The sequence below is a fragment of the Trachurus japonicus genome, chromosome 12, assembly GCF_045865225.1.
Source record: "Trachurus japonicus isolate A0001 chromosome 12, Traja_1.0".
NCBI classification, from domain to species: Eukaryota; Metazoa; Chordata; class Actinopteri; order Carangiformes; family Carangidae; genus Trachurus; species Trachurus japonicus.
The window spans coordinates 16,122,918-16,150,352 of record NC_140918.1 but is presented as its reverse complement, the minus strand read 5'-3'; the positions used below and the strand labels follow the sequence as shown (position 1 = coordinate 16,150,352).

The 27,435-nt window shown below is 41.4% G+C and overlaps 2 protein-coding genes across 8 annotated transcripts; one reads left to right on the top strand and one right to left on the bottom strand.

Annotated features, from left to right (window-relative positions):
* Positions 1 to 1,186: 1,186 nt before the first annotated feature.
* Positions 1,187 to 24,332, bottom strand: kdm2bb (lysine (K)-specific demethylase 2Bb). 6 transcript variants are annotated; one of them, XM_085793499.1, is made up of 21 exons: positions 24,134 to 24,332; positions 23,046 to 23,190; positions 22,797 to 22,875; positions 22,611 to 22,657; positions 21,261 to 21,439; positions 20,459 to 20,565; positions 18,426 to 18,519; positions 18,132 to 18,285; positions 17,818 to 17,933; positions 17,025 to 17,151; positions 15,968 to 16,374; positions 15,784 to 15,870; positions 9,601 to 9,831; positions 8,253 to 8,396; positions 8,072 to 8,158; positions 7,600 to 7,926; positions 6,124 to 7,208; positions 5,256 to 5,419; positions 4,152 to 4,313; positions 2,850 to 3,068; positions 1,187 to 2,157 (listed from the first exon to the last, which is right to left on the bottom strand). In XM_085793499.1, the coding sequence occupies exons 1-21, from the start codon at positions 24,176 to 24,178 to the stop codon at positions 1,976 to 1,978; spliced, it is 4,188 nt and encodes a 1,395-aa protein (XP_085649625.1). In that variant the 5' UTR covers positions 24,179 to 24,332; the 3' UTR covers positions 1,187 to 1,975. The 6 variants fall into 6 exon arrangements, with proteins under 6 accessions (XP_085649625.1, XP_085649623.1, XP_085649624.1 ...); XM_085793497.1 differs by having other exon boundaries at positions 7,600 to 7,935; positions 24,134 to 24,325; XM_085793498.1 differs by having other exon boundaries at positions 6,124 to 7,205; positions 7,600 to 7,935; positions 24,134 to 24,325.
* On the top strand, positions 23,754 to 26,862 carry orai1b (ORAI calcium release-activated calcium modulator 1b). 2 transcript variants are annotated; one of them, XM_085793505.1, is made up of 3 exons: positions 23,754 to 23,815; positions 24,982 to 25,154; positions 25,273 to 26,054. In XM_085793505.1, exons 2-3 carry the CDS (start codon positions 25,041 to 25,043, stop codon positions 25,828 to 25,830), a joined length of 672 nt encoding a protein of 223 aa, XP_085649631.1. In that variant the 5' UTR covers positions 23,754 to 23,815; positions 24,982 to 25,040; the 3' UTR covers positions 25,831 to 26,054. The 2 variants fall into 2 exon arrangements, with proteins under 2 accessions (XP_085649631.1, XP_085649630.1); XM_085793504.1 differs by having other exon boundaries at positions 23,754 to 25,154; positions 25,273 to 26,862.
* The last annotated feature ends 573 nt before the right edge of the window (positions 26,863 to 27,435 follow it).

Sequence of the window (27,435 nt, the reverse complement as noted above, 5' to 3'; positions counted from 1 at the left end):
ACCACGCATGTTTCGGTATTTAAAATGAGTTTAATATCTCAAAGGCTGACTTAACTTTTCCTAGAGGCTTTACATGTACAGTATGTACACTGAACATTTACAGTAATGTACTAAAATATTTCATGGAGACATGGTCGTCTAATAAAAACAAACAAAGTACAATTTAAATGTAAACCCATCCACTGAAGTGTATCAACTGCTATTCAAAAGGTACGCAAAAAACTTTGAAATACTTTTTATTTAAAAAAAGTTTCGCTTCAAGATCAAGAAAAATGCAAATCTACTCAATCGTTACATCGTAGAGTCGGAAATGTTATTAGACAAGTTCCAATAGCAAAATCTGTGATTTCTGTACCACTTCAAATATTAAGATGGTGAATAGAGGCGCACAGTAAGAACGATACTTCTGAAAATGCTACCAAATAATGCAAAAGATGCAATAGGTTTTGATGATTTTAAACAAAAAAAGTCATTAAAAAAATAAAACTTTTAAGAAACAATTTTAAAGAAAACAACCTTTGTTCCAGCTGAATCTGTGATTAGGAATAAAGAGTGAACAAAATCCATTTTCATGTTTACATTTTCACAAATCTTTCAGGAAAGATGCTTTTGCAGTTTCTTCCTGAACAGTGTGGACACGTAATGCCTATAAAACTTTTACCTCATTTTTAATTTACTAATATTTGGCCCTAAAACTGAATTTATCAACTTTGTGGAGATAAATATTGAAGCAAATATGGTTTAAATAATAGAGAAGATTTTCCCTCATCGCTATTCTGAACTCAAATTTCTGGGTCATAAGAATTTCGGGATGTACGGTATAAAGAAAGACTCATAGTTAACACTTATCTTGTCTGTTCTCATCTAAAAGATTTGTGTGAATGTAACGTCCTGTTCCTGGACTTTGGTTATTCTTTATTTCTTGCATGATTCAGCTCTGACTCCCAGTCTTTAATCATGTGGAGTTCAGCTAAAGGACAGGAGTAAACAGATGATTATAATATTTAACAGTTACTAACTCTACTGACTGTGTTGTAAACAGATTTCTTTTCTGCATGCAGCGCTAAGACGCTTCCTTTCACAAAGCACCAACGACACTAAAGAGTGATGTCTGACAGAACAGACACCTTGTATGCAGGTATGTGTTTATATGATATAATATAACCCAGTAACTAGAAGCTGTTAGTAGAATTCGCAGAACATTTTAGTGCTGAAAAAATAGGCTTTATACACTGTACACTGTATAGTGTGTGTGAATACATTCATGTATTCGTATTTACCGTATCAGTGCAAATAAACTCTTTAGACTTTTCTTCTAGAGACAGAGCAACACCGTATGTAGTCATATGAAAAACAAAATGCACATTGCCTGTGTCCAATCACAGACCGCGCATCGACATATATATTAAAATACAAAAACAGCCACACAAACACAAACTACCAACCTACAGTTTGGCAACAAATCTTCAGACCTTTGCCTCTCAACAATAAAGAGCTTAACAGTAATGCCGAGTGATTATCAACTTCAATGGTATGACACTGTACACTGGTGCAGTCAATTCTGCACATAAATGTATGAAACACTTTCTGATACAAAAATATTACTCTATAATGCAATAAACTTTGCATTGGAACAAAAAATAGTCTATGAACACCAGAAGATTAAACATGATACAATACGTAAACAATCAATACAAAGAAATAAATAACTTATGAACAGGTGCAAACAACAACAAAAACATTTTTGCAATATTGCCTTCGCTGGACAAGGTTTCCGCTTTTTTTTTTTTTTTACATTCTGGCTTTGCAGCACGGCGACAGACAACGTCCCCGGTGTCTGTTCAGTAGTCTGCAGATGTTTGTGAGACCCGGTGCCGCTTCTCCACGAGCGCACAGTCGTCTGCTGCCTCCATGTGGACAGTAGCTTCACCGCTTGTACAATGTCAAAACTGTCTCCCACACAGTCCCCGTGCGTCTAGCTGATCTTTTGCAGCAGTTTCTCCTCTATCAGTTCAAACTGCACGCTGACCGACATTTCTGCGATGAACTGGTCACATCCCTCCTTGGTCACCTGTTTGCAGTATCGCAGGTCGATGTGACATATGCTTCCGCAGCGTTTGAAATAGGTCAGCGACTGGTCTGTGACCCTGTTACAGACTGCACAAGGAGAAATTGGGTTAGAAGAAAAAGAACAAATGATGCGTAATGGGTCACCTGCACTGACAAAAAGCTATGACACACATGGATTAATCAACCCTTTGGGATATTCTAGGACATGAAATCCAAAGGCCGCACTGTGGTGAGCAGTATTTTTGGAATAAATGTGGAGACTGCTGCACCCGACAGGAAGCCGAAACACATTTGTCTTTCAGCTGTTTCCATGAATGGCCACGGCTTTTAACATTTTATGGCCTCCCAGAGAGAAAACAAGCGTACAATCTGATTATTTTTAGCATTGTGTGCCCTTTCCAATAAAGGGTGAAATCAATTTGGATGATATTTAATGCCTCCGACAGAATAACAACAAGTAACGATACAAACTAAAGCGTTTGACACCTCTCTGAAACAGTTTCAACAAAAACTGAACGTTAACATCCCCTTAAGGATAGGTAAAAAAGAAAAGTAGGTGTGTTAATGTAACTGTGTTTTCAGGTTTTAAATCTTTTCCTGCTAGTAATGTTTTAGGTGATAAAATGTTCACGTGTGCGTGTGTGTGTTATTTGTGTTTAAGGGACCAATATGATCCTTCAGCTAAAGAGATGATACTTCAGTGCATCTAATTCAAGTTTCCATGTGAGGGAGCAAGTCAGATGCAGGCAGATTTACAGCCAACAAAGACAGGCTCGCACCTGACAGGTTGATGTCAGTGAGCGAGTCTCTGGTGGTCGTCCCTGCGGCAGTCAGGATGTTGACAGACTGGTCCGTCACGTGGTTGCAGTAGCTGAGATCCAGCTTGGATAACAAGGGCATGTAACGGATGATGAGGCGCAGAGACGTGTCTGTGATGTCCAGCCCGGCCAGACGCAGGTCCTCCACGTTCCTCAGCTTACTCCTGTTGTCTAACTGACCTGAAGGAAGAGGGAAGGGCGTTAATGGTCGGACAGAGGAAAAAAGTAATGTGTCTCAGTGTAATAATAGTAATAACAATAATAATGAAAAACTGTATTTATATTTTTCTTAGTAAGTAAAATTAAACTTGGTAAGAGAAAGGAAGAATTCAAGTAAGCATCATAAAAGTGTAGGACATCATAAAAACATCCCAGCATTGAGTAAATGTTCTACCAGCAATAAAAACATGTGGAAACAATACTGGAGTTAAAACAATAAAACAAGAATCAAACATTAGCTCGCTCAATTGCCAAATCTCTTTTAAAAACTCACTCACAAGTTTCAGTTGGGCAGTTTGGGCCAATTAGCCTTTGCGTGAATTTTTTTAATTGACTTAAATTAAATGTTAAAGGGATAGTTCACCCAAAATTCAAATTTCACTCATTATCTACTCACCCTCATGTCGACTAAGGGCTGGGAGAAGTTTCAGAGTCCTCCGTGCCTTCTCTGAGTTACGGGGGGGTCCACGCAGCACTGCATTGCCATATGACGGTAGCGAACGGGGCTCACTTTTCTTCATCCAAAAGACATACCAAAAAACATCCAAGTACCTCCATACTGCTCGCCCTCTTGTATTGAAGCCCCAACATGAGAAACTGTTCCGAAAAAAATTAAATAAGTCTATATTTTAAGCTTGTTTGTAGCGGAAGCTGTCTCACTTCACTGCTCTGCCTGTGCAGTGCAAATCGCACAAGATTTTTTTTCGGAACAATTTCTCATGTTAGGGCTTCAATACAAGAGGGACAATACAGACGAGCAGTATGGAGGTATTTTGATGTTTTTTGGTGTGTCTTTTTGACGACGAAGAAAAGTGAGTCATGTGGCAATGCAGTGCTGCGCCGAGCCCCCCTGTAACTCAGAGAAGGCACGGAGGACTCTGAAACTTCTCCCAGCCCTTAGTCGACATGAGGGTGAGTAGAAAATGAGTGAAATTTGAATTTTGGGTGAACTATCCCTTTAAATCTGGTGATGTTCTATATGTTTCTTTAGGATTAAAGGATTTCTCTCTGCTTTGTCAGAGCGTGTGAACGGCAGGTTGGTACCTGGCCTGTTATCCGTGGGAGGCGACAGCAGGTCTCTCATCTGGGCGTCTTTCAGTCCCTCCACCCACTGGACGTCCAGAGTTCGCAGGAGAGGACAGCTGGAGGTGCAGAGCGCGGAGACAGCCACCCAGGAGCAACCGGACAGCAGCAGCACGCGCAGACCTGCGGGGGCGCCAAAGAAGACACCCAACACGTCAGCACGTTGAAACCAAGCAGCTTTCTTCGTGTTCTTTTGTCAGCTCTATCGAGGGGTTTTCTACGTGGCCGCCAGCAGCAGCAGCAACATAGCAAGCTAAATATACACTCCAGATTCATCTCGTCTCTTCAGCCTGGTTTGAAAATGTGTCCTATTTTCCAGGTTTTCTGTCTCCAGAGTTTCAGTTAATCTGAGGTCACAAAATAAACCAACACAGATGCAGTTAATATTCATATCTAATTAACCACATGATCCAGCACAGACGTGAATAAGTAGCAAAGAAAATCACACAAACTAACTAAACCATCTAAACTCAGGAGACTCCTGGGAAACAATTACCATCATGGAGGAGCCATGTGGGAACATGTTACACTCGTGGTTCATATTCAGAGAGTTTCACAAAGACAACTCAAACTTTTTTATTAGTGTCAGAAAAATATTTTGGGTTGTGCAGTAAAACCACCATCTATTTTACACTCTGCAGTTTTATAAATGGCTAATTCTGGTCAATTACTGCATGTGCTAATGGTTACTAAGGCGGCATCAAGGTGACTCACCCTCTCCCTGCATCTCTATAATTTACCTGTCAAATACATTTTTTCATCATAACAAAGAAACCAGCTCCTCGGGTTCTTTCTATTCATTATTCTTTGTAACATTTATGTAGAATTATGTAAAAATTTCAACATCATCCGTCTCATGTGGATCTGCTCGGCTATAGAACATCTCTGAGCTTTTTGCCTCCTTTTGTCCCCGACCTCATGTAATATTTAACACACAACACTGTCACAGAGAGCACTCTAATTTCCTTTCCAGAGTTGCATCTAATCTCTTCCACTGGCTGTTGATGAAACCCAAACAAAGCGCACACAAAGTGTTACTCCCGGTTGATTGTGTCGTGTGTTTACCTGGCAGCCTGTTGATGAGCCAGCTCAGCTGCTTCTTGGAGATGTTGGTCCAGCTGAGGTCCAGAGCCACCGGCTGCCTCCGGATGATGCCGCTCAGCATGAGGGGCGTGATGGACTTACACCGGTTCAGATTGATGTGCTTCCAAAGCCTCTTGTCGCAGCACCTGTCGACACACACAGGGGAAGACTTCTATTAAGGCTGGGATGATATACTTTTCTCCCAATTCGATTCTTCTGCGATTTTTTGGATGCCGATTCGATTTAAATTGCGATTCTACGATATTGCCGATTTTCTCGATTTTTAGTCTGCATTTTTAACACCAGTGAAACAGTTGAATGATTATGATTGATGATTCCAGGAACCATATTTCCCCCAAAAATAAATGTAAGTCAGTTTTTAAGATTTATTCAGCAGCAATATATATGTTTACTCTCTTTTCAAAAGCCTGGACTGCATAAAAGAGGCAAAAATAAAAGAGTATAGAAAAAGCAGGCTTCTGAAACCTTTCTGACAAAATGAGATACAGATAGACAGGTTAAACTGCTACATTTTAACATTTATCTGCACACAAATACTGTAGGAGCCTATAAATTAAACATAACATAACACATAAACATACTCCATTATAAAGTGAACTTAAACCCTTTTCAAAACCTGGACTCTCTGTATGTAAAAAAGGTGAACAATGCACATTGCACAATATTAAAAAAATAATAATAATAAATTCTAAAAAAAAAAAAAATCGTTTTAAAAATCGTCAAAAAAAATATTGCGATTCTTATGTGAAACGATTTTTTCTCTCCATAGCAACGCTTTTTGTGTGATGCAGCCTAGGATACATGTTTTCATCCGTATAACTGTTCTTACCATCTGTTCCACGTCCTGCACACGCGCATGCACACGCAGAGATCTCTGTGCGTCAGGTGGCCGAACACCGTCATCCACATCTCCCGTCGCATCACGTGAGCTTCGCCGTCGTCGAGGGGGAGTCTGTCGGGCGGCGGGCTGATGGGAGGCGGCCGGATCACGTGGCGCTCCATCTGGATGCATTTGGGCGGCGAGCGGCAGGGCAGCGGCCGGGGGCACATGGGCGTGATGGGGGCGCTGCTCCTGTTCCAGCCGAGGGGCGAGTAGCCGCGCGGCGTCCCGTTCACCTCCCGCCCCCGGTGTCGCAGCCAGTCGCCCAGGTCGCTGCTGCCGTTGTTGAGAGGCCAGCGAGGCTTCTGGTCGTCCACTTCGTTCTCGGGCTCCTGTTTGACCGGCCTGTGGTTCTGATTGGCCAGGCTGTCCTCCGTCTTCAGCGGGCGTCTGTTCTGATTGGCCAAACCGTCTTCCGTTTTTAGAGCCTTGCGACTCTGGTTAGTGGTCGTGTCCTCCGTTTTCAGTGGTTTTCGGTTCTGATTGGTCACAGAGTCCTCGCTCTTCAGCGGCCGCCGCTGACCGTGATTGGCCGGGCTGTCCTCCGTCTTCACCGGACCGTGGTTCTGGTTGCTCAGACAGTCTTCCGTCTTGGGAACCTCCTGGTTGAACTCTTTGCTCAGCTCCTTGTTGGGGAGGCGTCGGCGCTGATGGCGAGCTTTAATCTGAGCCGAGCTCCTCTCCTGAGCGTCTCCCGACTCGCTGCTCGGCCCGGCTCTGGGGGAGTTGGACGAGGAGTGGTCGCTCTCTCTGGCGGCAGATGTCCTCAGCAGTGGACTCAACATGACCTTGCTTTTGTCGTCCACGCCGCTGTCTCTTTCTTTTATCGGCGTCTCCTCCTCCTCTTCCTCCTCATCTTCGTCTTGGTCCTCGTCGTCATACTCGGTTTTCTCTCTTAAAAGAACCCTGTCCAACGGGAATCCGTCTTCTTCATTATCCTCCGGATCATCATCGTCATCGCCGTGATCGTTCTCTGTCTTGATTTGACGCAGCAGCTTCGGAGCCATGGGATCATCTGGTTTTGAAAGCTTCTTCTGTGAAAGAACGAGACTGATTATTTTTGAGGCAGGCAAAATTATCAGGTTATCAGTGTGAAGCTGAGAATACTAATTAAAGCTTTTCATGTTTGATTTTTACAGTTTCTCTCCTATTTTCCAGATGTCTAAGGGAGCTCTGCGGATACTCTGATGTATTTCAATCAAATTTTTTAATTTAAAATGGAAACAATTTGGTCCAAGAGCGGTGACCCAAAAGCAGCAACAATATTTTCGCACAGTTCTTTTCTTCTGTTCTCAGGGTTTTTTCTTTCTGCTGCTGCACTACGACCTGCTGGACGCACCACAGCTGTTCACTTCCAACTAAAGTCTAACTTCAATACAAACAATGATGGCAACCTGGCAGCCACCTCTCTCCACTTTGTCTTACCTTCTTTTTCACAATGACAGGTTCATCATTGGTGTCAAAAAGTTTCCTCTTTTTCCTCAGCGGGTTGTCCTCGATCCTCGGTCGCGGCGGACCGTCCAGAGACAGCAAGGGGGGACGTTTCTTTGGAGGCTCCTCGTCTTTCCTCTTGGGGACTTCTTCCCGCTCTGCTTTTCTCTTCACGGCAGACGTGGTCGTCAAAGCGGTAACGGTCGCTGTCGCCACCATGGGGGGGTCGGGCTCCTCTTTTGAATCCCGGTTTAAGCGCGGTTCTTTCAGTAGCGAGCCAGGAAGGTTTGATGCGTATTTGAAACCTGGCCCCCTTTTTTGCTTTGAGGCCAAAAGGTTAGAAACAAAGAGAGCACAACTTTATTTTACTAGTTCTGAGATCCTGAGACACATTAATTGTTCTCAGTTTGTTTTGTTTTTTACACAATTCACACTCATACCATACAAAGCCTATACAGATGCTTACTTTCCCTGTTTTCCCAGCATGGTTGCACTTTGGGCACTCCCAGCAGTTAGGCAATTCATCGTTGACGACTCCATTTGAATCTTTTACCTGAACAAAAAGAAGCACATAGGGACGATTTAACAGATTTAATACTCTAAGAAAACACTCTCCAGTCGCACATGTTTTCTACTGAGTAATTTACCTTAAGACAGTTAGGATGAACAATCTCATTGCAGATGGAGCACTCCATGAGCATGAGATTAAATTTTTCCTCCTCATCCTCCACAGTGTCCTCCTTCCCTGCCTCTCCACAGACGAGACACACCGCTGTGTGGGGCAGGACGGGCTGGAGACAAAAACACCGAGGACAGGATAAGGTCAAGTCACTCTCCTCTTTTAGAACAACTCCTGTTGCTCAAACCTGTGATTAAACTGGCTAAACCACACCTCCTTTTCTGTCACTTACATATCACATCGCTGCATTAGCTATCAGCAGTGTTTTATGTGTGTCACCTGTGAGCTAAACAGCATCAAGACACTTGATTTTTAAAATGTGGCTCAGTGTATTCCCATATTAAAGATTCAGGTTATATACAGTAGAATAAATTGTGTTTCTTTTACTGTAACTTGCTCTAAAAATGGTTTATTCATTTTTATTTGATCATATTCACTCAAATCCAATACGTTATGCTTTGTAACTCCCATCTTGTTTAGAGATTCTCGTCTCTTCCTAAGCAAACGAGATGCTTTACTCATGTGGCACAGCAGGTGATGATGAACCGAGGGATATACTTAGCTCTGCATCGGAGCAAGTGAGCATCAAGAGTGGGTTCAGCATATTGGCGCAGATTAAACCACCGGTTGCTAAACAGCTGAAGACCATGAGTGTGGGATAATGAGGCAGAAGCCAAGTGGCCACACTGTCAAACTGAATGCATCTCATTGTCTACACACTGTCTGCTGCAGAAACAATCAAACCCAGTCCTCGCTACGTGTCTCTGTCCGTGGTGCTGAAACATACAACCACACTACACATGGCCGTCTGCTAACCCTTCTGTTTCTGCTGCTGCTGCTGCTGCTTGCTTTTCTTACTACTACCAGTGTTACCACCGCAACAAATGAAAAATAGGAACCAGCAATCACTTAGAGTTACCACAGCAACCACACAATTCACCCAACAATTCACCTCCTTCTGCCCTAGCAGCCAGGTTAAAAACTCCAGTTTCACAGAATTAAAGGAGAGGTTTTAGTTTTTGAGAAATGCACTTAAAAGACTGAAAGCAGTCAAACTGAACCCTAGGTTTTGTGTATGTTACACAAATAAAACATATCATGGTAATTTGAGGGTTTCATAGTTGTTGGTAGGTTGGTTCTTTGTCTTTGGATAAACCCATGTTAGCTGTCTCCCCCTGTTTCTAGTCCTTATGCTAAGCTAAGTGACTGATGGCTGCAGCTTCACACTGACACAGAAGTTGTCTCAATCTTGTCACTGAACTATTTGTTTATCACATAAAAAAATCCACAGGGAACAATATGAAGGAGGAACTCACTGCTATGCACTGCCTCATTATACAGGACTGTTTCATTCGGCCTGGCCCCCCGAACTTCTTCATGTCTTTACAGAAGTGGCACTCTCCGCACTCCGTCCGCAGGCATGCCTCACACTTCCGACAGCGGGTCCTTCTCCTCCTGGCGCCAGATGTTCCCCGACTGGCTGACAGCTTGACTGCTGATGCAGGAGAAGCTGCCATCTTAGGTTTCGGCCGATTGGGAGGCCGAGGCTGAAAGGATGAAGAGGATACAGTGTCAGGTACCAAAAAAAACAAACATCAGAGAACAGATATACTATATTAAATAAATAGCATCTATAGGTCTGATTAATTAGCTTCCTCATTAAGTTGTATGTGTATTAATCAATGTTATTCTGCTACATATTGAGAAGAAATATAAATGTATTCAATTATAATAAATGTATGAATTTGTACATACAAAAAATCAATACAGTAATAGCATGAAGCATATCTGAGCATGTATGTGTGTCCAAGGCAACATGTTTGCATTCGCAAGACTTAAAGGTTTGGGATCCTCAAATTACCAGATACTAAATAGTCAGCCAAGCGTATATTATAAATCATGTATTGTACATAATTATCAATTTTTAATTCAATATTTTTTTACCAATTAATTATGATTTATCAGTACAAGGAAGTCATGAGAGCACCTCGATCTTAAGCTCTGAATTGCACTGTATTTCATTTAGTAATGGTGCTGTAGCTCTTTAATAAGCGCTTACAATCATGTTGTATAATAAGAAAGACCAAAACATTAGATTGAATTCAGCTGTGGTCAGTGATATGCTCCATGTCGGTGGTACAGCCAGATCCTTTCTCTGCTCTTTCTGATTCTGGGTCAGTGATTCCAAACAAAAACACATGCAAAATAAAAACAAAAAAATAAAACAGGAAACAGCACCTGCATCCTTATGTGAATACAGATACAGTGTATTATTTTCAGACACAAACCTGATCAAGACGTGCTGTGTTTTAACACATTTTTCATGGCTGTTATAGCACAAGATCCAGGAGAAAACAAACACATCAAGAATGTCCCCAGAGGCGTCTTCCAGATTTAGCACTTCACTTGCTTGCATGTTCCTACTTCAAAGAGAAGCTGCACTTATGGCTACATTTCACACATGGATCACTAGGACCCATTATTCTGTGTTAGGGGGCGTGCAGACAGATTTATAACAGTGCACATTAAATGTGCTCTATTTAATAGAAGTGGGTAATGGAGATGAGATGCCTTTGATCTGAATCATTACTCTTCTTGTGTTATATATGTTTTTGCTCCTTTCCAAGCTCAGAACCTCAAACCACAACAATGTATTTTTAACATGAAAACCACATGTCAAAATGCTGCCAACCGTGCCACGTGAGGAGATGTGTGGCAGAGGGTGAGATGAAATAAACGGGAACGGGGAGTGAGAAACACTGCAGCTCTTGGAAATGAAGATCAGATTTCTTTAGTTACATCGGCAGTGCAGATTTTCCTAGCGTCAGCATAGCAACAGCCACGTCCCGTTCCCTAACAGAACAGTCTATGACACGGAGACTTGTAACCAATAAGAACTGTAATGAGACCCTCTACCAGAAAAAGAAAGCAGCCTCAATCTTAACCATATTACAATAATTTATTCTAACAACAGCCATGAAATAGACTGACATAGGCATTCGGATGTGTGGTTACCAGACAGGATTAGAGTGAAATATTGGGGAAGGAGGAGGAGGGGTGGGGTGGGGGGGGCTGGGCGTGTGCAGCCTGTACTGTACTGTACTGTTCTGTTCTGGGGGTATTCAGGAGGATTACAGACACTGAAATGAGACCAGATATCCCAGGAAAAAAAAAAAGAAACCCCGCACTGTAGCTGAAGCACCGTATTCTGTAACGCTGCTCCTGCCAGGTACGATGTGTCAAACTGAAGGTCTCACTTTATGATCAATCTGCTGATGCCAGACTCTGCACATTTAATAACAGGGAGTCAGACGCTGTGGTGTATACATACTGTGTCCTCGCTGCTGCTCTGTTACACCTGGGACTTGAACTGCATGTGAGAGGATTGAATCAAAAATGATAGAGGGGAAGACGATTTGAGATAGCTGTCCATATTGTCCCCTAAATCCCCCTCTAAATCCCCCCCTACTGTCTGCTGCTGAGGGGGGTGATCACAAAAGCAGATATCCCTCTGACAGACTAGGTCAACAACAATATTATGCCTCTCAGTTTAAGTAACTACCCTGTGTCTCAGGTACACATGCTTTTTTGCGACAATATCTAAGCTACCTGATCGGGAGATATGATACAGCTCGTATCTGACTTGAGTTCAGCCACCGGTAGTTGTCTAGTGTACGCATGTCCCCTCTTTGTACAGTAATAAGGACAGTACAAGTGACCAACTAGTAATTCCTTGGCTCCTCAAAGCGCATTCAGCTGGGAATCGTTATGAGAGACGGGCTCTTATGTTCACCGACACAGCCTTGGCAACTCTTCAGCTACTGTGGAGAACAGTGGAAATCAATTACTGGAGTGTGCTTAACATCACCTTAAGCACACACAGAGGACAGCACGTTCTGAGCACAGGTTGCAGAAAACAACAGGGCAAATTGTTTAATCAAAGCAGATAAAAAATCCTGAATCAGATAGCCGGTCGCAGCAGAAAGAAACACACCTCAGAGTCTGGTAAACACTGGTGTGAACAGATCACTGACACGTTTGTTATTACATTTCTTTTTTTTTAAATGCCTTATTTCCCCTTTATGCTGTCTAGGAATATGCATAGAAACAATTAACTTGGCAATAAAATGGGTTCACAAGTTCCAGGAGGGATTACTTTCCTGTTAAGCTTTAGGGATGGCATATGTTGTAAAGCTGATGCTGCACATCATGCAATTGCTCTGGTGCACAACATGTAGGATTTTGGCCAGATTTCACTAAGAAGACAAGAAGTTACACACCAAAAGGCTCCGGTGTGTATTGTAACTCGGAAGCAGTGAAGACTGTGGATTAAAAAACTGCAAATAAATAAATAAATAGTATCAGTTGGAACAACAACAACTCCTTGGAGTGTTTACACCTTGGTTTCAAGATGGTGACAGGAGGCTGTATAAGCAGCTTTTATGGCAGTTCAAATAATTCACAACTTGCTCAGATTGCTGCTTAAAAGCTCAACTGTGTGTTTGGCTTTTGGGCAACACTTCCTAAACTCTTCACAGCTACTCAGCCTGCTGTGGATTTCTTTAATTGCAGTTCAAATAGCTGAGCTGTGACACCAAGAACAGGTGCATCCACACAAGACTGAAACAAACAGACCTGAAAAGGTCTGACGGTATTTGTCAAAAAAGAAGAAATAAAGATTCAGTCATCTGTGGTCAATGTATGATTTTAAATCCAAATACACATCATTAATGTAAAGGGATGTGTTGCAGAGTAAAGTCAGAGAAACATTCAAATTAACAACACATTTCTTTCTGTGTCAGCAAGTCTCATCTCATCAACCTGACATTCATATTGCACAATATTTAAAAAAAGAAGAAAATTCTTAATGACTGCCCTCTCATTAACACATACTGCCACAATAACCTTTTGTTTTGTTTTGCCCATCTGCTGCTTTTGCAATCAAACCATCAAAGATTCATCCTCTGCATCTCCATGAATTCCCATTCCTCTGCTTCTCTCCTTTGAAACAACCAATAGCAGCCCTGAGGCTCTGAGCTATATAAACACAGCCCTCTCCTGATTGCTGGCTTTACCTGACAAAAACACACAAGCATGCACACACACACACACACACACGCGAGCCCAACACAAAAACCTAAAAAAAAACAAAGGGCAAAAATCAAACACTAAGCTCAGTAGGTAGACTGAATCAATGCATTTCTCTCCAGGTAGCTCCATTTCCTCGCTGCCCTGTGATGCTGCACGCTGATCTGTCTGGCACAAGCATTCCTCTGGTGGCCTCACTATGCCTGCCTGCAGGGGTTTGATGTGCTAACCTGCTCAGAGTCTGAGTCGTAGTCCTCATCATCAGCGCTCAGCGACATGGCCATGGCTGGTTTTCACACACCGTCCAGCTCACAGCAAACTGACATGGCTGCAGTCTCCTCCTCCTTCTCTACTCCTGCTACTGCTGTCTGGCCTACAGCCCTCCCTCCTGCTCCAAAGCTCCACAATACCACAAGCAGATGTAGGAAACACAGACAAGCCTGCCTCATTAATATGGATTGACTCCCTGTAAGAGAGGAGGGGTGCCGGGAAGCACGGGGCCAATGGGAGGCTGCAGTGCATCAGAATATGTACCGGGGTAGTCCGCCTCCGTCCAATGAAAAGAGAAAATGCAGGAATCGTGTTGTCATATTCATGATGAGTATCACAGGAAGAGGAGAGCAGGCTCTGCACAGCCAATAGAGCCAGATGGCATCTCATTACAAAAGGCAAACACAAAGAGGCCCCGCGACCAGCAGCTGGCCTTTGGAGGGACGGGCGGGGGGTGATCCAGAGGCTCCACGAGACCAATAGAAACCACCTCCATACATTCATATACAACACACCCCACTCTCCCCCCTGTTGAGGCTTCTCTGCCTGTTACACAGCTCGTGCGGTGTTTAGACTCACAGAAAATAAAGCATGGACCACATCTCAAACACAAAACAGATACAATAGAGTCATACTGCGGTGCATGCAAACACTTTACTAATTAAACTTAACCTCTTTTTGGTTGACGTACAATACAGGCTGAGCACACGAACTGTACTCTTCACCACCCTTATAATTATTTCTGCACATTTTGACAAGTGCTGTTCTTGATTATAATGCACTGTAACTAAGAGAACAATGCAAATGAATACCCAATTCAGTTATCAGTTATAATTATGGCTTTGGCTTTCTAACCCTGGCATTAAGGAAAAAGACTCAATTAAAACAAAGGGAAAATAATACAGAAATCAAGTCAAGACAGAAACTGCAGGCCAGTTATGTATGTAAATATACATTTGTTAATTTGTATTTACATACTAAGAATATGGCTGAAATGTCCCTTTTAATTGCCCATTATAACCACAATACCTGCCAGTAATTATAAATCCTTACACCAGTCTGAGCTTGGTAAACTAGAACTGTGACCACAAACATGAAAGCCATGATGTAGTGAGGTGTAGGTCAGCATCAGTTGCTCTGTACTTGCTGTTCACATTAATCAATGTTTTTTGTTATCTACAATTCACTTGAACAGTTGTTTTGTGATCCAGAGGACAAATTAAATCGTGAAAACAAAACACAGCATGTAGACAAATGTGTTTTCGGGGTGGGAGAAATAAATGATAAAAAAAAAACTCATTATATACTTCGTTAAGCAATACTGCAGCCAGTTAAGTCAAAATTATGCAAATAAGTACATCTACTGCTCCAGGGAAGGAGTGCAATGAGTGTCAGAGCAGGAGAGGGGAGAGAGAGTAAGAGGGGCTGAAATTAATGAGACAATGAGAGGAGAGTGAGGACGAAGGTAAGAGAGGTAGGAACAGGAAATTCAAAGAAGAACAGGAGCAAAAATAATGTGAAATGTATAGGTGGAAGCGACAGAATCTAGATGTTCACACTGCCCGTTTGTATTATGATTCAATTGAGAAAACAGATCAAAGAGAAATAAACTGGGTCAACCTGATGCTGCTTCAAATAAAAACTATTCTGGAGTAACTTCATAAAGTAGTAATACTAAACTTATAGTTATATAAATACTACAGTTCCATAACTAAACTAATTAAAATTCAATACATAAGCTTTTCTGGCAATGAGTCATATTTTAAAATTGTATTTCTGTATTCTCAGCAGCTGATTTGTAGCAGTAGCCATCACACAAAAGTATTTTATACCACTACTGTGTTTGAGCCATCACTATGGAGAGTGATCCCCACCACCATCTCTCTCTCACTGTCAAAATACATTGCACTATTACACTCAACTAAAAACTACAAAGACGATTTCTTCAACATACATCCTCCCATACGAGAGCTAAATTCTCAGATGAAAAGTTCAAATATTTAAGCCAAGCAACAGGTGCATAACATCAAAGCTGATTTTTCAGTTGTAAGATGTGAAAAAGCCCCAATGAATTGTGTATAAAATGTAAAATGCAACTTAATTTGAAAGACACAGTTGTGATGCAACTGACCCACTCTTACCTTTATAGTTTTCTTCGGCCAGAACACCACAGGAAGTCCAGTGATCGCTAATTTGGGGTCATCATCCGCATGTTCCTTTAAGACAACCTAAACAGCCACAGAGGAAGTTAAAAATGTTACTTTTTGAATCATATGTCTTGTAAATTCATGTGTGTAACTAACTTGTAACTTGTTCTCTATCTACCTTCATGTCTTCCAGCAGGGCTTGTGCATTCTCTAGTCCCACTGGGACACTTTTCTTATTTTCAGGGAGTGACTCCAGTTTCTCAATTAGTGTCTTCAGTCCGTTCAGTTCATACTCCGTCAAATGAGTCCATTTATTCTGAGATTCTGAGGCCGGAGAGTCGGAGGGGGTTTTGGGGAAATCTAGAGAAGTGGAGCCAGGATTACAGCTGTCCTCCGAGTCAACAGATAAAACAGCTTTGAGGTGTTGGCCCCTCCCGTTGTCTGGAGAACAGGGGCCATCCTGAGCGACCCTCTCTGGTTTTTCACCCTGTTCCTCCTTCACTTGAGTTTCACACGAGTCCTCGTTCATGTCCTGGCTCCGCGAGTCAGAGGAAGGGCTCTCTGTGTTTGCCTTTGTCTCATAGTCTGAAGGGACAAAATAAGAGAGAAATCTAATTATGAAATTACTTGTTTTCTATCTCTCCACACTTATTTTTTTTGCAGTGCCAGGTGCAGAGATAAAATACCATCTGGTAACAGCAGAGCACCAGAGTAAATTACTGTATACGTCCAACAGTAATGAGCAAGGTCTTTTAAAAAGAGAGATTAGAAGCAGCTGGGAGGATATTCCTACATTTGTGGGTATGTTCGTAGCTTAACAAGAGTTAGCTGGACTCCCTCCAGCAGAACCAACACAAATGAGAAGACTGAGTATTTTCTCACTTTGCATGGGCAAAGACAAGTGCACAGACCATAACCCACCCTTTAAAATCTAATGACCTCACAGGCTTCACAGGTCTTGACTCATAGTTTGGTTAAAGGCACTAAAACAGAGCTAATGCTGACAAATCGAATTAGAGCACCTAGAAATCAGGGTGTGTCGATAATGTTTCTGGAGAGACTGTTAAAATGCAGCAGGACAGATGGAGATCAGAAATGTCATTCATTATTAACATCTAACAAGAGATTTAGTAACTGGAGAGAGCTAATTACAACTGCAGTACAGGGTTTTTGAGGAGTTTCTGAAGACGCACAAGAGATATTACAAAATGGCTGCATTACTGAATTTCACTGACCCATTAGAACAGGTTCCTTGCGCATCTCCTGAGAAAGGTAGGAGCGTTTGGTGAGGCAGTGCAGGTATCTCTCCAGGACATACCAGCATATCTCATAGTAGAAGGGGAAGCGGAACTTGGGATGAACCTGAAAGCAGAGACAAAAACAAACAAACGTGTATTTACATGCACTCAATAATCCATGGGTAATTTAGTCTTTGTTTGCTTTTTGTAGTAACCTGATCTCTTAAATGTCTTGTAATTAAAACTGGTGCTGTTGGATTTCTGCAGGCAGATTTCTGTCTGTTTTTGACATGTTTTACAGACTTCAGACAGAAAATGCATCACTACAGTAGTGTAAAGGAATAAAGAAGCTAAGACTATATGTAAATATAAATATGTTTTCCCCCCAACACTGCAGAAACTGTGCACACAAACAAACTGACTGTATTATTATTCTTTTTTAAATAATACAACACTGAAGAGGTCAGTGAACTACACAAATAAAATAGTAAACATGATCCAGAAATAACCCAGAAAGAATAATTTGCATCTCCCCAAACTATTTCAGGCTTTTTAATTTGGAATCCGGTACATAAACACACAAGTAAGAATTTCCTTTGGGCCCTACATATCTTTTCAGTATGTTTTTTCGACACTGCCAGATATTCTGCCCTTACAATCCAAACTAAACTAATTCCTTCTCCATCACACCTCTAACTCTTTCGTCTCTTTCCCCTGGTTCTCCAGGAGATTAACTTATCCCAGGTAGAGTTCAGTGTACTGCAGTGCAGATCAGATCTCTGCCACACACCTTAGTCCTGTTCTCTATCTCATGGATGGTGAGCTGCATAGGAATGTTAAAGCTGTGCAGTATGTTGCCTCCGAACACCAGCGTGTCCTCAGGAGTGTAGACAGCATGAATCCAACCTTAATTATATTAAAAAATAAATAAAAAAGGCACAAGTAAAACACTTATATAAAGAGATAAGGATTATACAGGATTCATGCAAACTCACAGAGATGAATGTAGTGTATAATGCTCAGATAAAGCTTAGGATCTCTGTTCATTCAAGTGGCTGCTAATCTATTCCTGCTGGCTACTTTAGAACAACCATGCCAACACACCAGATGGGATGAAGAAGGTGTATCCTTGCTTAAGCTCCACTCTCTGGCATCCATCAGCTCGGTCTCCCAGGAAGATGTCACTCTGCTTGCCTGACAGGACCCAGTCTTCGTACAGGGCAAGGTTATGAGAGGTGGGAGGCACCAGCCAGAACACCTGAGGAGAGGCAGAAATCCTTATTTAGAGGTCATTTTGTACAGTCGTGACCAGGTTAGGTTTCCAGAAATGTTATCAGACATTTATTTTATTCATTTCTTCCCCTAAGTGAAGGCACAAAGAAAATAAACTGAACTTACTTTCTGTCCCTTGAACACATGATACCACACAGAAGTTCCCCCAAAATCAATGTGGAAATCTGTGTAGCAGCCCTTCACACTCATCAGACAATACCTAGAAGAGAAAATTGAAAAACTCAATTATTTACAAGATATGCACTGTACAAAGTAGATAGTAAGGATCTCCAGGTTTAACAGACTGCAATCCATTTTTAAAAAAGTCTATGAAAGAAAAGCACAGTTCATCCAATTAGAAGACAGCAGTAATCCCAGTTGTGTTTTACAAAACATTACCTACCAATGAAAACAACTCACAGGGGCACTACAGCATAGAAAATTGTTCACAATAGGACATCATTCCTCTGAAATTAATTGGAGAATGATAAGCGCTCCAAGACATTAATGATTCACCAATTTAGCTTTGTTTATCTGAAAAAAGTCTGTGCACTGAGGTGTAAACAGAAATTAAAAAAGGAAATCTTTACACTGTATTATGTTGTGTAACCCACTGAGAGATGATGTGACCGTTTCTTTAATAAAATTTAAAAAAAGAATAGAGCCACTGACCCAGTCAGCTGTAACAGTATGAACAAGTAGTGGAGTTCATTATCTATGTGACTGACCAGCAAATGTCAAGACTGGTCAGTTAATGATGGGATGTGATATGATGTGGTAACAATAGATATAGCTCGGCTCTTTTTTAGTGCACTGCTGCTTACACATGTCATCTCTGTCTTGGTTTTGCAAGCCACAGCTAGCGTCAAATTAGTTGATTTACAGTACATCTCTTAACTTGTACCTCATTACTCTCCAGGATGAGCTGTCAATATAATCAAGCAGAACAGGTTGCTGTCTAGAAATGTTAAAAATTATCACTGGCATCATTTTTTGTCAGCTTCGTGTCGTGTTCTGATCTAAAACATCTGCAGTGTCATCACTTGTAAGGCGAACCAGGTCACTCTGAACTAACAATGACACAGCAGCCAGGGCAAAGAATGGCTTATAGGCACAATTGCACATTTGACTCTATAATAATAATTTCATTTGCATGAAAGAGCATGACAAACCGAGGGCAAATGACAAAATGCAACTAACAGTTATTCTCATTATAAATTTATCCGCTAATACTTCTCTGCACTTGGTGCTTGAACTGTGACAAAATCCCCATCAAATCAAAGCTAGAGACCAAACTGACTTCATGTAGCTTGTTTGGTGTTTATGCTTTTAGAAAACACAATATACACATAGATACATTATCAAAATGCAATCAATTGTAAATTACTGATTAATAAATAAATAATTAATCAACCCTTATAAAAATAGCAAATTTCTGTGACATGTTTCTATTTGCAAAATGTACTGTATATGAATTACACATTTGTACAACTAATAATGATGCATGGTAAATAGGTAAGTAAATAAGTAAGGCTGTACAATATATCAAAAGAAATTTATTTATATATTATGCAGCTTTATGACAGAATGATTATATCCTAAAAGAGACCTAAAGGCAGAATAGAAATCTTTCAGGCAATGTTGTGACAAGTAGCAATTTAAGGGGAAGCCTGCAAGCATCAGCTGGCTTATGAAAAAAAAGAAAGAAAGAAAAAAGACTAAAATGGTGGTGGAAATCTGTTAATGAATATCAGTAAAAGTCAGTCTTTTCTCCTCTGGCCTGACCTACACAGGCACATATCTAACTTCAATGAACTGTATTCAATTAATATAATAAGAATGTAATGTAGCTCAGGACGGGGACGGACAGGGATAAGTAGGGTGGAAATACCAGCAACTGAGGTTTAAAGGAACATCACGGTTGGTTTTGATTCCTGTGTACCAATGCTGACAGCTGACTGGCCGAGAGGTGTCTGTGCAGTCAGACCACAGCCGTTATAAACCATCCTCCACCATCAAAAACTCTGCTGCCTAGCAACAATCAAGAGCACTTACAGGAGGTGGAAAACACAGACAGCATGCAGCCCTCTACAGTCATGGAGACATTCAGATGGGAGGGAGATGTGCACTTCAACAAACACAACTGGGATCACCCATACCTTTGCACTTTGGGGTACTTCATCTCTGAGATTACATTGGTGGCTTCTGTTTGGCTTTGTTTCAGATCACGAGGCCACATATTGTCCACCCAGTCAACTTGATCCACCTGTGAGAGAAATTAAAGGGACAGTTCAACATTTTGGCAAATTGGCCCATTGCCATAATCCCTATAGTCATAGCAGTAGGTTTGTTACCTTGTCAGTGCAAGTTATTTTTAGAACGGTGGAGCCAAATCGCAAGCTGCTCAGAACTACGCTACGGAGGCTAATGGGATTTCTTGGTTTATCATCAAACTCATCAAATACACAATCCAACAACTCCAAAACGCTCTCGTGGACAAGTTCTGACCTGCACATTCACCGCGCTATGCGATAATAACCGAACGTTACAAGACAGAATTGTTTTCGAGGTCAATTCATGCAAAACCGCTGATGCGCTTTTCTGTCTGGGGCAGTTTTTTGTGTCTCTGCATTTGCCTTGTTGGATTGTGTATTTGATGAGTTTGATGAGGGAAACCAAGAAATCCCAGGAGCCTCCGTAGCGTAGCTCTGAGCAGCTCACGGCTCTGCTCCGCCGTTCTAAAAATAGCTTGCACCGACAATTAAAGGTAACAAACCTACTCCTAAAACTATAGGGATTATGGCAATGGGCCAATTTGCCAAAAATGTTGAACTATCCCTTTAAAACTGTATGCTTAGCGATCAGTGTTGTTAGTCAAACTTTCTTCCAAGATGGCACCAGGTTCGTCACATTCATATAACCAACATCACAACACCATACAGAGAGTGTGTGTTGTGTTACCACTACGGGTCGTTTGATGAGGTTCTCCAGCTTGGTGTGGCTGAACTCTAAACTGATGACATTGAAGAGTCTGTCCCGCTCCTCCTCTGGCGTCTCATAATACCGGACAAACTGAGCCATGCTCATTTCAGAGCCTTTCTGTGTGCTCACATCCATGACATCCACAGACCGACGACTGCCTGCAAAAGAACCACCAGGACACATGATGAAATGAACTGGTGACCACTTCCCCTGTCATCAACATGTAATACAATATGTCTGCAAGGTGGAATAAACATGCACATGTTATCTTTGTTATCTTAGATTTATACACAGAAAATGTGTTTTGTTCACAATGGACAGATTCCAACATGAACAACTGCAGCATCTCACATTATACAGATTATTTATAATTTCTTCCACTAGGGGGCGCAACTACACTCCAATCAGGCCTCACTTCATACAGATGACTTTTGGCATATTCAGAAATTATTGTAGCTGGTAAATTGTCTAATAAATATGTTTAATATATAAATAACAGATACAAATGCAAGATACTGAATGGAAACATAGACTTTTCAGTATTACATAAAAAGCCCCTCAGTAAGTGGTCATGAACAAACACCTAGTTTAAGAAAAATGATAAGACTGTCTTACTGTCTATTTCAACATGTGAGAGAGTTGTGTGCATGTTCATTCAGTTAAAATCACTAACATAAACCAAAGACTGTGATACTGGTGAAAGAAGACATATCATTAATGTCATTTAAAAATACTACGGCTATGACATTTAATTTCATTGTTGATTTACATCCACCTGTCAGATTATTTTAAGCATAACATAACATTTTTGGTGCTTACTTTCTTTTGCATATGTAATATCTTACAAAACAGCAGCTTTTTTTATTAACATTTTCTTCCTCTTCTTTCCACAGACTTTTAAACTCGCAGTCTAAACCTTAGGACAGACCTACTGTAGTTACATTATAGGCTGTTTGAACATGTTTTTGAACATGTATTTCCCCTCTGTACACTGTGTTGTCATAGTAAATATGACAATGGATGAGACAATATGGCACTCTGAGGACAATTCAAATCTTTTGTGGTGCAAGTGTCTTCAATCAGTGTGATTAATCTGGCAACTATTTTATTGCAGAGATTTCTTATCTGGCATGTCTTGGATTTTAAATTATTATTAATGATCATTTTTGCACTATTCGGTCACTCACTAACCTATACAGTTGTTGTTCCACCCAATCTCTGGCTTGGCAGCTGGGATTCTATCTCTCTTTCTGATGCACCAAAATGTAATTGCTACATCAGTAAACATATTAGCTTTAATGTGTGTGATGTCTGTAGCTTTCAACTTACCAACTAAACCTTTTACTTCACTCACTGTAAAGTCTGAATCAGGCATCCTGTGCAGACCAAAGAGAGGTATAATGACAATCAGTTAATCTGTTACATGCACTGACAATAAAAAAAAAAGAATATATGGCAGGTTCTGTCAAATATTATTCTTTATAACTTTCTATAAACAGGTCAGTGGCTTCTCACCTGATCCCTAGTCCATCCTTCTCTTTAAAAATGAGTGGGACCCTGAGAGCCTCTCTTTGCACATACTCATAAGTGAAGTCTGCAAGACAGTGAGTGCCTGTTTTAGTCCATGGCATTAACAGAATTAAACTGGTAGTAAAACAACAACACAACACACAACAACAACATGGATAGATGTCTTCTTGCAGTGCAATGACAAGCAGTAGTAAACGCTGATCAAAGGTGGATATGATGTTGGTGTCACATTACCTTTACCCTCCATCTGGCAGACAAAGTTTGCGTTGTAACTGTCACTGGCGAGCTTTTCCTCCACGCTGAAACCTCTGATGTTTGTGATTTCTTCAACATCAGACAAATCCTCGTTTTCGTCATACATCCTCCGGCAGATGGAGCGCTGCCATTGAAAACCAAGATGATTAACATGACAAAACTGAATCACTGGTGCAGGGCAGAGCGAGCTCACTGCCACAAAGGCCCTTGTCTGTTACACAAACACACCGTATTACTGGTGTAAAGTGACTGAATAATTATTTCATCCCAAACTTAAAACTAAACCAGGACTCCAGACAAACTTTTTTTTTTTACTAGGAGCACAGTGGCCCCTAATTTAGCGGCGTGGTCAGAAAATTTAGGGACATAAATCAACTTGCAAGGCAAACATTCACATTTCCTTTTCATTCATGATCCTCACACACATTGCCCTGCCATCTGTAATGACAGATAACAGATTTATTTATTTTTTTGAGTCGCCCCTTGCACATTTCACCTGTCTAAGGTAAATTTACTGCATGCACATGTGCAAGAAGATGAAAAATTTACTTGTGCTGTCTCAAATTTTAGGTGCATAATGCCCCCATTTAGGGTCAGTCTGCAGCCCTGTGAATGAGGGGGGAGTTTTTTTTTTTTTTTTTTTTAACAGTACATACGTTGCAGCAGTAGACTCATTTTTCCTTAACTGTGACGTCAAGTACAATAATTATTAAACGACACTTGTCCAGGGAGAAGGCAGCTGTTTTGTTTGGTACGTTATCAACTGGCGATAAATGTGAATCTTTGCAGGTTTTCCACTGATTTGGATGTTGGTTTATCTTGTTTTAACTAACGCACGGCTCGCCGAACAACTATGGAGACAAAGATAAGTTATAAAAGCACAAAATGTCAGGTCTATTGATTTCCCTCGCGGGACCCTGCCTCGAGCAGGTTAAACCGACTTGACAAACATCCTAACGGGTACAGTTGCAAACGTTAGCCTTTAGCTCACTAATTAGCTCGCTGCTGCCTGCCAGTCTCGGTTCATAAGCTAACGTTAACACGGCAGATGGTTATGGGCTACACACCAGCCTGCGTCCAGATTCAGCACACGTTTCCGCGGGCTGAGCCATCGTCTCTTTTGTGAATGTTTTGTCCGGAAGACGACTCAGTTTCGGGAAAGCATCTTCGTGCGTGGCGAAGTTTAAAGGAGCACTTTAGCTTACACGCTTTTTCAGGTTCAAAACAAGGGAACCATGTTTTGTGTATTACGTCATCGCCAGGAACCAAAACATTGTAGGACAGCGTCACTGCATGTCAGTCCCATTGGGGTTTTTTTTTTCTCATCTGCTTTTTTTACAAACCAGGAAACATCATGCATGCATTTGGCGGACAACATGCTATTTGTTTGTGCCAAGAACAAACAACATTCCCTGTGACGAACTGTTAGCGACATGCTCAGTTTGCCGTGCGAAAGTAAAACAAGCGATAAGCATCTAGTTCCCAACGAACCGCTGCTTTTGTCCCTTTTCATTCATTTTAACATTATTTATACTTTAGATGCACTGGCCGTGGCGGGAATGACGTGGAATGGGGTAATAGTGCATTCAACCGTTCAAGTTTTTTTCCCCCAATCTATTTATGTTACAATTATCGCACATTGAAGGTGGTAAATACGCTACTATTACCCCCCCAAGGGCTGTGAAACAACAACCCCCATTACTGAGCAAATATGCAGCCAACAGTTTTTCCTCAGTAGCGGATGTTGTTCACTGAGCGCACAGGCTTGTGGGTAATGCAAGGTGCAGGCACGCCGGAGACTGGTGGTGGGGAAAAAAAGAATAGCTTCCGCAGTTCCGTCAGCTGGCTGAGGGTAAATGTTTTGCAAGTGTACACTGTTAGCATGTTGAATGCTTGTTTCTGTTGCTTCCCGCAAGAGTAACTAGGTTAACTACACCAGCGCTGCTCGTCCTGTCCTCGGTTAAAACGGAAAACATGAGTCTGAACGAGCATTCACTGCAAGCACTGTCCTGGAGAAAGCTGTACCTGAGTCGAGCTAAGCTGAAGGCTTCCAGTCGGACATCAGCCCTGCTTTCAGGATTTGCAATGGTAAGCTGTCTGTTGCACTATGCTTTCACTTTTTGTATGAATGAATCTGTCACATCCTACAGCAGGATACTGGAGTGAGTTGTATAAAGTTGTATTTCCTGGTCTCTTCCTTTGACAGGTGGCTATGGTGGAAGTACAGCTGGACAACAGCTATCCTTACCCACCTGCTCTCCTCATCGCCTTCAGTGCCTGCACGACCGTCCTTGTGGCTGTTCATCTGTTCGCTCTCATGGTCAGCACCTGCATTTTGCCCAATATTGAGGCGGTCAGCAATGTCCACAACCTGAATTCTGTGAAGGAGTCTCCACATGAGCGAATGCACCGGCACATTGAACTAGCATGGGCTTTTTCCACAGTCATCGGGACGCTGCTCTTTCTAGCCGAGGTGGTTCTACTCTGCTGGGTAAAATTTTTGCCAGTGAAGCCCAACAAGTCCAGCAATAATACAGTTTCATCGGGTGTGGCAGCTGCCATTACATCCACCTCTATCATGGTCCCCTTTGGTTTAGTCTTCATTGTCTTTGCTGTGCATTTCTACCGCTCTTTGGTGAGCCACAAGACTGACCGACAGTTTGAGGAGCTGGAGGAGCTGTCTAACCTCACCAGGCTTCAAAATGAGCTTGACAACAGAGGGGAATCTTCCATCTTGCAGTCCCCAAGCTCACATTTCCCATAGACGTGTGTACACATCTACGGGGGAACTTTTAACTCCTTGGGATCTCTCCAAGCCAGAAGCCACATTATAGGCTTCTATTTTTCTACGGGAATGAAGTTGTAAATCTCACCTCTTTGTTGTGAATTTTACTTTTGTGAAAAGATTATTTTTTAGAAGACGTTTGATTAACTGTGAACTCATAAATCTGCCATAATGCATGTAACTTGAAATTGGAGAGTCTTAACTGCCATAGTTGCTTGATTTACCGTATCTCTTACATTATGGCAGAGATATCTGAACAATAACTTGGAATCCTGTCTGTTGCCTGCTGCACCTATTTAACTGTTTGTCAGTGACCACTGTTTGTTAGGATATTTTACCTTGTTGTGTTTTGTGAGCCACAAGTATTTAACTTTCTATCTTGTTCACAGTGTATATGTAATGTATGCAATGTGCATTTGTAATCCCTGTTGTTTGTGTAGACTGACTCAACAGCTGCCACAACTACAGTATTATTTGAATATATTTGCTGACATATTGTAGCAAAGGCTGATGCTAAAATAAAAACTTTTTTTTACCGACTTGCAAAGATTCCAAATTGAGAAAGTAATGAATACATGCTGAAAATATATCAATATTGACTATATATCTGTTTAGATTATTATCCGTGTGCTCTATAACCAGCTGAGCAGGTCCCAGGAAAATACAACTCCTCCACAGAGGTTACAGGGGAAGTACTTGTTGATATAGACACCAGTGCTCCCCTGTGCTTCATTTTGTAAATCCAGAGCATTGCACTTGTCTCACATACCCTGAATTAGCATGTTTCTTTCATCATTCACTCTTAGTGCCAATGGGGTGCTTTTCCGTCAAACTGATGTTTATTCTAAGTCATTTGGGATTTTATTCCGAATGATCTGAGTTAGCGGTCTGTATTGGGGGACGTAAAGGTTCATGCAATGGTTAGAAATCCATTTAGAGGTTGAGGTCTTGGGAAACAGAGAGTCTACTTTAGGATCATAATTAAAAGGTTGAGGTGGGATGGGGATGAGAAGAGATCTGCATCTTTTGCGGGAGCACATACTCTTTTTTTTAATGATGAGATAAACTATTTAAGAATGAACAGAGCATAGTACCAGAACTTCCTTATTCAATAACAAAGTGTGTCTAGTTTACAAGTTTGAATAGACTGTCAGGGTATACAACCATCATCAGAATCCAACATACAGAATGTGTAGTAAAAAAAAATATGAGGTCTTATCAGTTGAATATCCCAATAATATTACTGGTAATACTGAATTCATGGTATGACCAAATCTGACGGTCTCTGGTTGTGTGTTTGTATAGGCACTAAACATGCCTAATGTAGTAAATTTAGTAATCAAGTGCAACATTATCCATTTTTCATCATATACATAGTTGAACAGTAAATTAGGAACCCTATCTGAACTGTTGTGGCAGAAGCACCAAGCCTTTTATTATGATTACAGATAGGCTAGTTGGCCACCAGCATTGGTAGTTGATAGGGTTAACATTAAAAAATAGTTAGCACATTAGTAATTGATGATTTTGGTTTACATCACAGTGAAGAACAAATCTTTTGGTTGGAAACCTTTTGACAAACTG

What these genes read in the sequence shown, in the direction of transcription:
- orai1b (XM_085793504.1), top strand. Translation starts at nt 25,041, where the DNA reads ATGAGTCTGAACGAGCATTCACTGCAAGCACTGTCCTGGAGAAAGCTG. An exon ending in TGCTTTCAGGATTTGCAATG is followed by an intron (nt 25,155 to 25,272) that starts GTAAGCTGTCTG and finishes TTCCTTTGACAG; the next exon opens with GTGGCTATGGTGGAAGTACA.
- kdm2bb (XM_085793497.1), bottom strand. Translation starts at nt 24,178, where the DNA reads ATGGCTCAGCCCGCGGAAACGTGTGCTGAATCTGGACGCAGGCTG. An exon ending in TAATGAGGCAGTGCATAGCA is followed by an intron (nt 8,397 to 9,600) that starts GTGAGTTCCTCC and finishes TTTTGTCTCCAG; the next exon opens with CCCGTCCTGCCCCACACAGC. An exon ending in CTGTCATTGTGAAAAAGAAG is followed by an intron (nt 7,209 to 7,599) that starts GTAAGACAAAGT and finishes GTTCTTTCACAG; the next exon opens with AAGAAGCTTTCAAAACCAGA.